A 15,334-nucleotide genomic window follows, 5' to 3' on the forward strand; every position below is an offset into this window, starting at 1 on the left:
CATGTGACCAGACAATTTCTGATTTGTTTGGCAATTTAAATACAACCACTACGTTATACTGACAGCCATACAAAACATAAGAGAAACTTGCACTTTAACCCATGGTAATAATATCAAGATTTTGAACAGCTACAAATGCAGCATTTGCATTTTCAGTGCCATACCAAGTTGAATTCAGTACCGCCTAAACCCAAAGCAGCAGCTGATTAAAAAAAGAAAACATAAGTCAAATGATAAAGTACATAGTTTAGTACATTAAAACAAAACCAAGGACAATGGTATTTGTATAAGGTTCCAAAAATATACAGATGGGGCAAAAAAAAAAAAATCACTGTACACAACTCTGAGGTTGTTAAAGTGACCAGAGAGACTGAACAGTGCAAGACATGCTTTTCCAGTTACAAGCTCAAAACAGAAGTGCAAAAGAAATTAAAGCTTTGTCTGAAGTGATTCACCTTTTAGGGTAAGGAAAGCTTAGAATATTGTCATCAGTGTTACAGAGAAATTTCCATCCCACCCCTCCCCCAACACATACACACAAAATAGTTTAAGTTTTTCCATAATACAGCATTTCATTCAAATAATGTCCCCCTGAGCTTGGCTATTGCAGGGACAAGCTCTCTGATGATTCTCATTGGATGTCAGCCTATGAGTCAAGCGACGCACAGGCAGCTTCTCAGTTCTCCAGCTTTGGCTAACGATACCTGCAATTTACAGGCAGTGAAAGTGGCTGATAGCCTGGGTTCACACTCCCCTGCAGCTAGCTTCCTACGACCACCTCATCCTAAGAAAGCAGTTGTGCTGAAAGCAGATGCGAAGTTATGGCCGAGGAACAAATTGCTTTATAGGTCTCTGTGCTCTCTCCCAGAGTTAAGAACAATTTCAGGCAAGTGCTTTTAGCAGGCTGGCTAAGCTGTACATGCATCTATCCATGCAAATGCGGAACGTGGCTCTCAAGACCTGGAACCAGGGGGTGTGCATGTGAAGCCTGGATAGAAGGCCCTTCCTTGTAAGCTTACAAAAATATATAGCCAATACTGTAGCTTAAGAAGTCAGTTTTACTCATTACAGATCTCCAAAAAGTATTAACTACTTTTCAGACATTCCAGACAAGGTCACTTGTAACAAAAAAGGTCAAGTTCTCTAAAACAAGATTTTAAAAGTGGATCTTTCCTTCAAGTGAACAGGACATCTGTTTTTACGCTTAACTTTTTAGTCAGTTAAGACTGAATTTATTTAAGATTTCATGTGAACATATGCATAAACACAAATAAGTTTACTTTAAACACGTCTGCACAGAAAAAAAGATTAACCCTTCAAAACATAACAGAGCAGGTCTGGTTAGTATGTAACTATTGCAAATCTTAAAGATTCTGTGCATTAGGCCCACCCATACAGAAAGCAGGGGAAAAGTCTCAATGAAAGAAAATTACTGTTCAAGTCTAAGTGGTGTTTTGAAGAGCCAGCAGCCTAAGTGACACCATGAAGCTAGTCACAGTATCCAAACAAGCAGACCTGCTTGGGCTACTAAAGCAGTGTTTCCTCCTGAAGGTGTCATTTATTCCCAAGTTATTTTCTGTTTCGAAGGCGTTTAGATTTCCTAGGACAGTCTGTGGATTCAACCGCCTTCCTCCGTTTTCTAGGAGATTGTTCATTTGAGCCAGAACCTGAAGAATTTCCTACTGTACTCTCCATCACCTCTCGCAGCTTGCGTTCAAGCTCGGCCAATCGGGCATTCTGTTCACCTATGATTTGGGTTTGCTCAAGCAGTTTCTGATCTTGATCTTGGAGTTGTTTCTGTTGCTCTTGCACTTTGATGCGAAGCTCTGAGATTTCCCGCTTCAGCGCTGTCAAGCCCGTGCCATTCGCTTTTACTTGCTGCTGGAGTTTGGTGACTTCCTGTCTTGAAGGGTTCTGCTTGGAGAACAGCTGCATTGTTGTCAGTGCTGCAGAAGGCCCTGGAACTTCAGAGAAAACTGTGATTAATCCTCTACAACTTTAAGACAAAGGCAGAAACTATGTCCTGGTTTTTGTATTTTGCTTATCCCCACTCCCCCAAACATGAGTCTGAATAGCGGTTGCAAGTTATGTGAACATGTAAACGGATTTACAGTCATTTAAGTGCATATAGTATCTCAGAGCACAATTTAATTTAAAATAGCTAGATTTTCAGTAGTCTGGAAAACAGCTCGTCATTTATTTTCTGTATATAAGCCCCCCTCCATTTGCTCTATCAAAATTTATGTAGAGATATTATGTTGTCACCTAGACTTAGTGTCACAGATGTTAAGTCAAAACCCCACAACATGTGTATAAATTACTTATTACAGAATAGTTATATTAAATAAATATATTTCAACAGAGCAGTACAATTCTGCTGTCCTAGTTGTAGAAAGCTAAAGTTCTAAAATTTTGTGGTTTAGGGCTTAACAAGATATATATGAGTTTAACTTACTTTTTAGAAGAAAAATTTATTTTTCACATTTCTTTAGAACCACTCTTCCCAAGTACTAAAAACATACTGGAATTTGAGCTTGGGAATGTTGATTTTACTAAAGTTCCTGTAAATCAAGAAGACTTAACAGCTACTGTATCATTTCTTTCACTTTTCCTATCATAAAAGATAGCCATCGCTTTTTCTATTATTTTACTCTTCTGGCAATGCTGTGCAAGATGCAACTTTTAAGCGCTACAAAGACAGAACTGTCTGGAACAGCCTACAACAGTCATCCTCCTCCTCGTCCTCTTTTTTTTCCCTTAAGATGCCAGCAGAGCTACAGTTATGTGACACTAAAGGGCTGCCATTAGATAGATTATGCTCCTCCCTCAACATAAGGTAAGCATTTTTATGCCACGTAAAGCCTTGGCCTTGCAAAGCTGTTTGACATCAACTATGGTTTTGGGCAATACTTCCTTCACTGACAGACTCAATGGAACTGAGGTATAATTAACAGGATAAAATTAAGAGGTGGTATACACACGGCTAAAAGGATGGACAGAACATACCAGAAACAACAAGCAGCTCCTACAGTTAGGCCTATCATTTTTGCTTAAGATGTAATTTTTTTTTATTAATAAGTTATCCTTTCAGAGAGTTAATTTCACAGTTCCTAAGAAGTGTGAAGATGTTCAGCACAGGGAAAACGTTACAGTTCCACTAACTTTTTGCTTTTGGCCATTATACAAGGCAACTACCTTAGACTCTGGCTCACAAAAGTTCTGGAAAGTCTGACAGACTATACAAAGGACCAGTTCAATTGTTTGTTTATACACTGCTATCTTAATTGCCTTTTCACTATTACCCATAAGTATTTTGCTTGTTAATGTATACATTAATGTGCCCCAGGAAAGTAAAAAAGCCACACACAAGTATGTTTTAGCTCTCTATGCACTACAACAGCTTCGGCTAATTCATTTGCTGATTGTCCTACAAATAAAAGGCATCGAGTTGTCATCTCATGTGCCAAATTTCAACCAAGTGCAATGATAAAGTCGCATTCATTGGTGGCACAAAAGCGTTTGTTTAATGAATACACACTATGCATAATTCTAACATACATTCAAGTGACTGTTCTTTTGGTAGTACAAAGGCTCCTTAAATTTCAAAGCAAATGAATTTCAGTTAGCATTCTTAAGAAACAAGTATCATCAATATTTATGTAATAAAGCTCACATTTAAGGGAGGGAGCTTTAGAAAGATACAGTGCTGTGAATTTTTACAGAAAAACTAAATAAAACTTAACTATATGTTGGAATTAATACCTGGGGCAGTTCCTATCAGACGTCCCGATACATCTGACCCAGGCATCTTTCTTTTCAGTATTGGAACAATCTTCTCATCAAAATATTCCATAGCCATGGAGGAAATGTCCCTTAGTTCTTGAAGAACTTCATGAGCTCTCTGAGGAGCTCTTGTAGAGTTTACATACCTTAGCACACGATAAATTTCATCTATTACCTAAAACATTTAAGAAGAATTAGGATTTTCTGGTAAAGGCAAGATTATTTCAGATCATTCTAGAAGTGCTGGCACATTCAGGGGCTTTTACTACGTAACTATTGCATACCACTGTGTGCTTTAGTTCTAGATCAGCTTTTTGAAATGAAGTGCTGTACGTGATATATCAGAGAAGCTATTCACTTGATCACAACAACTCTCTTCAAACTCATGAAATAATGCTCATTGTGTGAAACTTTGTTTTACTACATCCATACTTGAGTTCTAAGATATATAATCTATACTCAGGAGAGCATAATAATTTCTTTTTGGAGAACTTGAAGCAAGCGAGATACTCTAAGCCACACTGCAGAGCAGTCACTTCCCCAGCCAGTTACGAGGCATAGGAAACATGAATGGAACAGCAAGAATTATCATTATGTCAGTCTGAAGAGCTGTAAATATTTACTTGAGCCCACCTGCATACATCCAAAATATTGCAAATTCAGATTAAGTCCAAAACATATTCATTTATAAAACATCAATCTGCTACTGACAGAGAACATAAGCACTCTCTTAACAGGTTTGACAAACAACCCCTTTGGTTAGGAGAGACATAAAGAAAGGTGTCTCACTAATCTACACATAGTCTGAGGCAGGTCAAAATATGAATGCTGGTCTCTTAGTACCGAGACTACTGACACAGGTATTTTGCACAGGATTAAGAATGGTCGAAGAATCTCCTGAAGAACACAGATCTTAAGGACTCAGAATCATAGGTAAGACAATACAGTTGCATCTTGTGTTTTAACAAAGGAAGCTTAGCTATAAAGTTGCAAAAGCTAGACAAGACTGAAATGTCTCATCATGCAACAAGTTTATAGAAGACTTCTCTAATTTTACCCACATTATATCCTGTTAGCAGCAACATCCTCAAAGCATTCTCTTGCCATCCTCGATATCAAATCTTGCAGCAGTGCTCTGCTGTCAGCAGGAACCCTCATCCAGTATGCTGAACCTCAAATCAGCATTCACAACACAAATTCACTTCCTGACAGTTCTGTGGCAGCTTCATTCTAACAAGTTTCCTGAAGGAAGCAGGGCAGGTCATGGGAGGAAACCACACACTGTAAGTGAACACTAAGCCTTGAATCTGCCTAACCAAAATAGGATTTTCTGGTGAATTGGTAACTGCTGCAAGAGCAGTGGCACTAGCAAGCTCATACACTAAGTAAATAATTAAAAAAAACCATCTTTTTAGCTGTTGTATCAGAATACAAACAAGGTCCTCATGACTCAGTACCCACAAGGAAAATGGCTGGCAAGCTCACTTGCCCAGCTCCTGCACACCCCAGGTCTAAACTGAGTATATTGCCTTTCTGCCTACTCTTCAAAAAAGTAAGGCAACATTTCTTTTTGGTATTCCATTTACTATGCAAGTATCAAGGGCTTAAGTTTATTTGACTTTATGTTATATTACATTTTTTAAAATACGTGGTATATATAAAAATATTAAGTCAAATAAGCATAAATATATTAAGCTATAATGATTTAATTTAAAATTAAGTACCAAATCAACAAGAAATCCAGTTACCTCTTCAAGATGAAAATACATTTCATGCCGACAGCCTGTCCTACTGTACTGAATGTAAAAATGCCTGCCATGCTTCACGTGAACCCAACAGCCAACTTTTTCATTCATCCCAGTGCAATGCAGTTATCTGCCCTTGAAAAATTAACATCAACATATCCAAACCTCACATGGAAAGATCAATGAATAGAGAGTTAGGCTAATGTTCACAGATCTTGTTTCAACCCTGAGCTGTGCCAGTTTTCCTCAGATCATGATTTTTGTCAATTCCATGTGCACTTCTATTTTCACAGCTTATAAAACAGTGGTATCTCCAGTGTATATCTGGCTTACATAATTTATATTTTATGTTGGGGCAGTATTCTGAAACACCAGAATTGTTCAGTAGTATTAATATTTAACACACTTTATCTACATTTAAAACTAATTCCACCTACTGTACAAAAATAGCCCATCCACTGTTATTACTGAACAGTGTTTCCACACACTAAATACCTTATTTCAATTAATCTGAAGTACTCAAACCCTTAAGAAACATGCCTAAAATCTTCCTGACTGACTGAGTGCTTAGTGTTATACGTAGTCTAAATTACTGTATCTTCTGATGACCTGGCCTCCAGCTGTTTTGTACAATTAAAATTCATAATTAAACCCTACATATCATGTGTTTCTTGTAAAGGGTTGTATAGGATGTATATGCCACAAGTCAAACATCAGAATTAAGGAGAATCTAAGGGAAAATGGAAATCAAGTTTAAAATAATTAATATTTAGATATAGTCTGGTTCATTCATTTCAAAATGCCTGTTATGGCAGAGTACTGGTTTTCTGTTTGTTTGCAAGTATCTGAAACACAGTTTCAGTATATATATATATATACACATTATATAAATTTGTCCCAGCTAGCTGTCCCAGGTTAAATTACATAATCATATTTTTTAAACACAGATACACGTAATGTAGTCTACTACATTTTACCTTTCCAGGTATGAAGCAACAGAGATTGGAATCCACATACTTCATGAAAGTCATATTTAACAGAGAGAGTCTCGTTTCTACAGCAGCAAGGATGTCTGCATGACGAGCTAATGAATGGTTTCTTCTTTCTGACTCCCGTCTACAAGACACACCATTAAGTGACACTGATTAACAATGAGTCAACAAAATGAAACTGTAAAATCGCTCAAGTTAGTTTCACCCTTAAAACCCTCTGAGGTTTGAAAATGTAACCACTAACATTAGTTCTGTCTTTATGGAAAAAAACTGATACAGATTGAGAACCAGCTAGTAATAGCACACTACACTTTCTTAGACAAAATTTGTTCTCCAAGTGGTTAATACATCTTAGGTGATCCATAAACTCTATATGTAATTTAGGACTATTTAAAACCAAGCTTTTAGTAGTAACTAGCAGTAGGCACTGAGTCAGTGTGAATATTTTTATCCCCCCATATTCCTACAGTTAGTACTTCAATGCAATTGACGTAGATTTATTATTAGTGCTTGCTACAAAGTTTAGGTTGAGATAAAAGCTCTTTTTACAAAGGCTCTCTACAGTAAGTAGCATTTAGTTTCTTCAATCTGACAGGACATAGCAGCAGCTGCACTTACTGGAAAAAGGAAAAAAGACATTGCTTTTAGTGAGAAACTGGCTCCCAGTAATGCTCACATGTCAAACCCCCCTCCCTTTCCCCTGTTTAATCCCTGGCACTGAAAAACCTTGCTTTTTTTTAAGCAGAGTCGTAGATAAATCATCAGTGAAGGCAGTCGGTCTTGAAAAGGAATGGCATTTATTCATTCCTAGGAGAGTCCTTGCTCGATTTGCCAGAAGAGTTGAGTAATACAGGACCCACTCTTCTTTTCTCTGTTTAAAATACCACAGACACTTTCCAATATTCAAGTTCGTAGTATATGACTACTTACATTCATCCACACCATTATTCTGTAATTAGATCTTAGGTTCAAGGTGCTTTTGGAAAAAAATTAAATAAAAACAAATGTGACTCAAATTTTCAAGATATATAAGCGGAATTAGCCAGCAAGAAATCCTTTTCAATATTCTGTTTAGAAGAATCTAGCACATTTAAGTTTAACTACCGTTTATACTGGTACATACCTTGGAAGCTGAGCTTTAACTTGCTTTTGACATAAGCTGTGGTATCTTTCCACTTTCAGAAATCCCTGATTTAACATTCGCTGGCAAACCAAGTCCATGCGCTTACAAACCTGTATTTAAAAAGAAAAATTAAGACCACAAGTCACTTTTACTATTATCTTATCCATACCATGGGTAGTAAAAGATTCTTTCACCAGTTTTTGCTCCATTTCAAGAAGCAGAAACTGCAGTTGAGCTTAAGGCATCACCGTCTTTAACAATGATCATGGTACTCCAAAAAGGAGCAGCTATGTTCCACACAGTTCACAAATGAATCTCATGATAGTGCCTAACAAGAGACAGTGGGCTGAATGCCACCCATATATAAGCAGATACAATTTCCTCTGATTTTAATGGAAGTTGCAAATGCCTGTGCCTGGCTTTTAACTCCAAAGTGATTCTGGTACATCAAGTTAATATTTTGTAGTCTCAAAAAAGAAGCCGTTAAAAACAAAAAATCATGATGGTTTTCTTTCAGCCTTTAAGGCTTATGTTTTTGAAGATAGCCACAAATAAATTTAAAAATTTATGCAATATAGTGCACATGAAACAAGATTCCTTTTAGTATTAAAAAAAAATCTCTTCTCCGTTTTCCTTTATTTGCTATGTTGGATACCAATAGCCTCCTTTTTTTCCTCAGATATAAGGAGAAAGGACATTAATAGCTGCAAAAGATATAATAAACAGCTAAATTTAAACCTTCACAAAATAACCAGTTACAAGACAAAGCCAACTCATACAAAAGTTTAAAGCAATTGCAATTCAATTCTGAAGATGCAAGAGCTTAGCGAACCAACTGTCCTTTGAAATTGTTTTGGGGGTTTTTTTTTGGACTAAAGTGCACAACTCCCACTGCACATTCCAATGGATTAGCTTTGCCTTTTTTTTTTTTTTTTTTTGAATAAACACTCCTTCCTTCCATACACTACTCATTTCATAATGTTAAAGTCCATGTAAGTTTGTACCTTGAGGAAAAAGATTCTCACTTCTCCAAAAAAAGCCTGCAATTATTTTCTGTTTATATGGAAGGCACTACTTAAAGAAGTTCTCTTTCTGTGAGTCTTCATCTAGGCACAGCTAGCTTAAGTTCTGTAAGAACTGACCATTTTCAAACAGATCTATATTAACAAACCATTAAGCAATTGCTGTCGATCTGTCTATGCTCCTTTGTATCAGCTTTTCCTCGTTAACAGTCAAAGGAGAAGGATTCACTGAATCAGCCAAATCAGCTCCAGTGTATAAAAATTAATGCTGGCCCTTCAGCTACAGGAAGGAGGAAATTGTCACGTTTCTTCTAAGATATTCACTGCATTAGGGATGCCTAGGTCTGATACCATTTTTGAGTACAAGACTCTACAGCTGACTTGTAGTTCTAATGCTACCAAAGCCCTGAACTAGGACCTAGTACCTGCAGAAGGGCTATGTGAGCTAAACCGTTATTCAGCAGAAGAGAACAACCACCGCAGATACAGTGCCAGCGCCAGAGGCAGCACCCACAGGTGCTTTTACCCACGTGTACACTGACCCCTGGCGGCAGCCCGGACCCCGCAGCCCGCCGAAGCCCTCACACAGCCACCACGGTCAGGCACAATGAGGAACACCACCAACTGCACCCAATTTTTAAAAATCTTACTCATCTGATTATGCTACACAGCGTGAAGAATTATTTGCTCCAATTGCTGGACGTTACCCATATTTGTGTCAGTAATCAGCCTAGAACTCAAACACTGAACAGATTCCACCAGGAACCAAAAGTGTTTGTCTACAACTTATTTTACCAATCATCTCTTAATTCTCAGCTGGTTCCTGATGTCACCATTCAAACCATATGGCATCTGTATTTATAGGAACAATATACCTCTTTTAGACTGCATAGTCAGCAGTCATATGCAAAGTAGCACTATTACACTTTTAAGTGTTCATATTAGTCCAAGACAGTTTGATACTAGCTATTCAATTGACCATAAGAAAGTAAAAAGTTAAATTTGCTCGTATTTGTATTTGCAAATTTTTGTATTTTCTTATTCTAGTCATAAAGCTGAAAGAGCCCAAGTCTCCTCAAACATCAAGTCCAACTAGTTCCAATTTCAGCATTTGAACGTTATTCCAAGTCCATGTGAAAAGCAGAATAAGGTGGTTGCTTCTTAGCGTGCTGGCTTATATGCAGTAACAGCTTCTATGAAAGAGCTAATTTTCCAGTTCATTTGTAAACAAACTAAACTGACACAATCTGCTAGACGACTACTACCAGCTTCCCTTTCCTCAAGCATGTCTTATTTCTTCCAAGCTTCACTAACAGATAACCAATATGAAAACAGAGATAAAAATATCCTGAAGTATTAGATTCAATATATGTTCTTTTTCTTAGAGGCTACAGAGACACCATGTTTCATAATGCCTTTCCAGGGTAAAGTAGAAGTAAGTGACAAAATGTTGATGACTTCAGCAAAAAGCTTTAAAATAGAAATGCCTGTAAATACAGATTTACTGAAACCGTGGGAAGATTAAAGCTGTGCTGTCCAAAGGCTATCAGTCCTTATTTGTGCTGTGCAGAAAATAAGCATGTTTGCTGCAGAATCTAAGACACTTCTGACGTGTGTCAGAATCAAAGATAACCTTCTCCTCAGAGTGTTCATGGAAGGTGCTTACAGATTGTTTTTAATCACACTTGCTGTAGTAATAGCCTGAATGGAAATGCATTTCCAAGCTCAGACATGTGAGTGAAAAGAAACTGGAATAGAAGAATTTCATTATCCCACTCAAGTAAAAATTCCAGAGCTTCTGTAAGTCATTAAAAAAAAATCACAGTAAAGGCAGCCTTCAAAAGCTAGAAGATAGCTAGCTTCCATATCAGCATGCATACTAGGCTGTGGCTTGTCCAGAACATTACAGCTTCAGACATAAGGATCTTCTGTGTTTTCTGTGTTTCTCTTATGATGACATATCAGAGGAAGTAGATGAAGCAAATACTCAAAAGGGCTGAAAGCAAAATGCTGCTGCTTTTCCCCTCATTCACTTTATCTGAACAAAAGTTTGGGAACTCAAGATTTGCACTGAGGCATAATTTCAGACCCTATTGCATTCTGAATACCTATTGTTTAGATTCCATTAGTTTAGATCTACTTCACTGCTTAACCAGTAGGTGCTTCATTTATGCTTTTAAATGCAGTAACACCAGGAATAGCAGAAAGCATTATGCTCAGGAAAGCAAGCGTTTCTTTGCATAATGACGGGCCCGTGGTCTTTCCTTGCTTGATGGCAATCATCATAAGCAGGAAATGTTCTTTACCTCATCCTTTGGCGACAGAAAAAGACTTATGGGCCATAAACCTTAGATTATGCTCCTCATTATGCTCTATATAAACAATACGGGTTCCTATTTCTATTTTAATCTGAAAACTTGCTGATGTTCTATGTCCTCCCACCCAGCCAACTTCTTAGTCTGTCATCTTGTACACACTCTAGATCCAACACCAATTCAACTCAAAGATTTTTATCTGTGTGGGTTTTTTATTACGATCAGTAAGCTAAGGTGATCCCCCAAAAAAGAGAGAGATTAGGACATCCATTTCCTTCAATGCTGGGATACAGAGATCGAAGTGATCAATTTAGGGAATCCACTTTGTGTCTACACATGTACGATCAAACTTCGTTTAGGCTGATTGATGTCCTGGATCGTATCTTCCTACCTTCCTCAAGATGCTTTGTCCCATGGAACGTCACATTCTAAGGGGTTAATGAGGCTGCTTTCAGGCCCATTTTTAATATGCATGAGACCTAAGCAATTTAATCCCTGAGATTCAATTAATGTAGTCCTGCAATATGTCTTTCACAGAATACTACTCATTATAAGATATACCTATTCATCTTTGATAAGCAGCTAAAATCAGTTCTTATAGAGAAGAAAAATTTACTGTTTGTGTATTCCTGCTCTAAGATCTATCTTGCACAAGTGTCTCCCAAGGCTACTTGTAGCCTTTAAAAATCTGAAAGTGATGAAATTTCATCACTAATTTATGCCTAAGCATTGTTCTTTTTTAAAGGCTCCCTTAACTCTCTGTCAACAGCGTCTGGAGTTATAGAAAACATCCAGTCGCTTCCCCTCAGTGAACTGCCAAAAGAACCCCTTCAGTTCTGAATGGCCATCTGAAAGACCCAGCTAATCAAGCTTATGTGGTTCTGAGATACACTTTTGACTAGGTCAAATCAGAAGGGCTTTGGTTCTTTACATTACTGGTTAACAACGACAAGTGTACTTTCTTCTCAGAAGAATGCTCATGTCTTCTGATCTGCTAAGGGAACAGTAAGGAATTTCATGGAGATTAAGTTTCTTGGCTGTCACTGACTCAAAAATTAAAAATAGGGAAAGACCAACTGTGTAGTTTCTTTCATTTTACATCTAGTATCATTCCATGTATGTGTCAAAGTTGGTATTTATCCAGTCTGGTTTTGCACATTTCTGAAACTTCTGAAAGAGGCAGTCGTCTTCTGGAAAAATGAACTTGCAGATGCTACATAAGAGAGCATAAAAGCGTTGCATTTTAATTCCTAAGTGGCAGTGAGAGTTAAACAGCTGGTTTAGTCCTTACACCACCATCTTTCCTACTGTCAGCTTGTCTGCTGACAAAGCATTGCTTACAAACATTAACTTAGCCCTACAGAAAAAAAACCACCTTCTATTGACTAGTGATAGCTCCCACAGGTACTACCATTTATAAAATGCAACGGGAAAGTTGAGCAAAGGGCTATGTCTAGCGTTGCAATACCAACCATGCAACACTAAGCATACCCAAACAGTGTACGTACTTCTCTTCCCTTCGTTCTGACTGTAAGTTCTCAAAAGCAGAGGCTGCAATCCAAAACTGCAGTACTACATCTTTTTCACAGACCCACTACCTAATCTCACGGAAGCAGCAAAAGTCTTTAGCGAACTGACAGCATGCTAGAAATATTTAGGTACAGTATGAATAAGAACACATTTTCTGCTTGAAGAGCTTTCAGTTAAAAGTTACAGTCAAGGTGCAACACTTCAGGCTGCTGATTCAGGACACATGCAGTCTAATTTTCTGCAGAAATATGCTTGTAATATTATCCAGTTTAGGATAATAGAGTTCTTAAAACAGAAACAGTACAATACATGCAAGTTTACTGAGGGTTACATAAGCTATGCATTAATTCCCTCACTATTATTCCACTTACAACGTCATAAGATATTCAATAAGATAGCAGCTTATCATATTATGTCATAGTTTACATCAGGCTCCTTATGCAGGCAGTTAAAGATACACTCATCTCCTCACTGACAGCTGTGCTTTTTTTTGGCATTATAAAGTTCAGAGGTAGAGGTAATATCTTTTATTAGATCTACTACTATGATTGGAAGAAGCAGGCTGCCTTTCAGGCAGACCGGGGCTTTCTTACGTCTTCTTTTTTGCTCCACATACATTTCTAGATAGAATAAGGTCCTCGAAGCAGCAGGCTGACCACCTCCTATACTTTTAGGCTTAAGCTGTATAAGTAAAAATAAATACACACATGAGACACAATAGAGTAGTTCCCCGAGAAAAGCAGTCACTAAGAGAAATAAACCTCCAGCAGCCCAGTAATTTCTCACAGAGGACAGATGGAATGAAAGAAGTAAGAGATGGTGAAAGACCTTTGGGAATGCCTGTAGGGAGGCACACACCGACACGGCCGTACCCGAGGCTCGGGGGCGGCTGGGGAGAAGGGGGAATGCCCCATCCCAGCCCATCCCGCCCCTTCCCCGGCGAGGGCACCAGCCCGGCGGGGGGCAGCCGGGGCCGCCGGCACCTCCCCACCTCCTCCCAGCGCTGCTCCCACCCCGGGGCCGGGGGACCGGCCAGCGAGGCGAGCTTCCCCCGGCGGGCCCGGGTCCCGGCCGCACAGGGGTCCGCTCGCCCGCCCGCCCCGCCGCCTCTCCTCCCCGGCCCCTACCAGGCGGAGCTGGCTCGTCTCATCGTAGGACAGGAAGCTGAGGATGCTCTCGATCGCCACGATGGGCAGCCCCATGAGCGTGTTGCTCTGAGGCGGCGGCTCCAAGGGCGCCAGAGCCTCGGGAGACTCCGAGACCGGGGGCGGGGAGAGCCGCGCCGAGCCCAGGGCGCCGCCTTCCCCGTCCGACAGGAGCCGCTCCTCCGGCGCCGCCATCTTGGAGCCCGTCCTTCCTCCACTGAGGGAGGGCAGCCAGCCTTCCTCTGACGACACTTCCGCCCCCGGCACGAACAGCCGCCCCGCCGCGCCCCGCCCGGCCGCTGGGGGGCGGCAGAGCGCGGGGGAGGGCGCTGTCCCGCAGCGGCCCGGCCCGGCCCGGCGGTGCCCCCCCAGGGCCGCTCCCCGCCGCCCGCCGCCGCGGGCTGCCCTCGGCAGGCGCGTCCTCAGCCGCTGAGGCATCTGCATGGGCGGCGTGGGGCGGCCGCCGCAGGCCTGCCCCCCCCGGAGCCCCTTCTGCCGGCGGAGGGAGGGCCCCGAGGCGTGGTGGGACTGCTCGAAATTCCCCTCAGGCGCTGAGCACCCCGTCAGGGGCAGATTAAAAACAAACGGCTGGAATGAAATCTGCCGTACTGTGCGTAGTGCAAGCTTGAGACTCGCTGTTGGCGAACGAAGGGTAAAAGCACAAGCAGGGTTTGATAAGGGTGTCGGGACACGGGGAAACGCTGCCGCATGCCTGCTGGGTTCCTTACATGAGGTACATAAGCAACCGCTGCTGGGCTGTGGTTGAGAACGGTGCCCTGAGCTCCCTGCACCAGCAGTCTGACCCCACACAACTGGGGTTTTGCACATTAGTCTTACGTGGGTCATTGCGAAGCTACAGGGTTTTTTTTTCTTCCCACTCTGTGGAAGAAGAGACGCAAGAGTAAGGCGGTCGAGGAGGCTGCAGAACCTCACAGAGATGTAGGCTATCCTGACCTGGGAGGGATCCACCACAACCGCCCAGGTCTGCTCCTCACTCCACACAGGGCAACCTAAAAGTTAAACCTTATCTATCTATCTATCTATCTATCTATCTATCTATCTATCTATCTACCTACCTATCTACCTATCTACCTATCTATCTATCACCAAATGCTTCCTGAACACCAACTGGCTTGGGGCCATGACCCCTTCCCTGGGGAACCCATTCCTGTACCGGACCACCCTCTCCATGAGGAGCTTTTCCCTAATAATAGTCAACGCGAACTTCCCCAGAGGCAGCTTTACAGCCTTGTGTCCTGTGGCCAGACATCGGAGAGGAGAGATGAGCGGCTCCCAGCCCATGTCCCCTCCTGAGGAGACTCTGTGAGAAGGACCTTCAAAAACTCCCTTGCTGCTGTTGCTCAGGGGTACAGCAGTGCTGCCTCCGCACTGCAGGGACTGCACTGGCTGCACAGGCACAGCAGCCCCCCAAGAAAATACAGTTGAATTACAGCAAGGCAGCTAACAGGACGGAAAAATACTTCTGTAGCTCTTAAGTGAGGTGCAACTACATACTTCTTACAAATGTAATCCAGGCCTTTCTATTCTATATATAGATGGGTGAGAACCCCCCCTTTTGTGTCCAACGGGGACTTACCCCCCCTTGGCCAGGATGTGCAGGGGGAGCCCCAGCAGCCAGGGAGATCAGTGGGTGTGCACATCTGCTGTCGGCCTCCAGC

General features: G+C 41.0%; 1 protein-coding gene across 1 annotated transcript; it reads right to left on the reverse strand.

Moving 5' to 3' along the window:
- Window positions 1-234: 234 nt before the first annotated feature.
- Window positions 235-13,862, reverse strand: FBXO28 (F-box protein 28). The gene is made up of 5 exons (XM_074817809.1): window positions 13,638-13,862; window positions 7,644-7,753; window positions 6,506-6,644; window positions 3,763-3,958; window positions 235-1,964 (listed from the first exon to the last, which is right to left on the reverse strand). Exons 1-5 carry the CDS (start codon window positions 13,848-13,850, stop codon window positions 1,570-1,572), a joined length of 1,053 nt encoding a protein of 350 aa, XP_074673910.1. The 5' UTR covers window positions 13,851-13,862; the 3' UTR covers window positions 235-1,569.
- Window positions 13,863-15,334: the final 1,472 nt, after the last annotated feature.

The sequence above is a fragment of the Strix aluco genome, chromosome 3 (genome assembly GCF_031877795.1).
Source record: "Strix aluco isolate bStrAlu1 chromosome 3, bStrAlu1.hap1, whole genome shotgun sequence".
Lineage (NCBI taxonomy): Eukaryota > Metazoa > Chordata > Aves > Strigiformes > Strigidae > Strix > Strix aluco.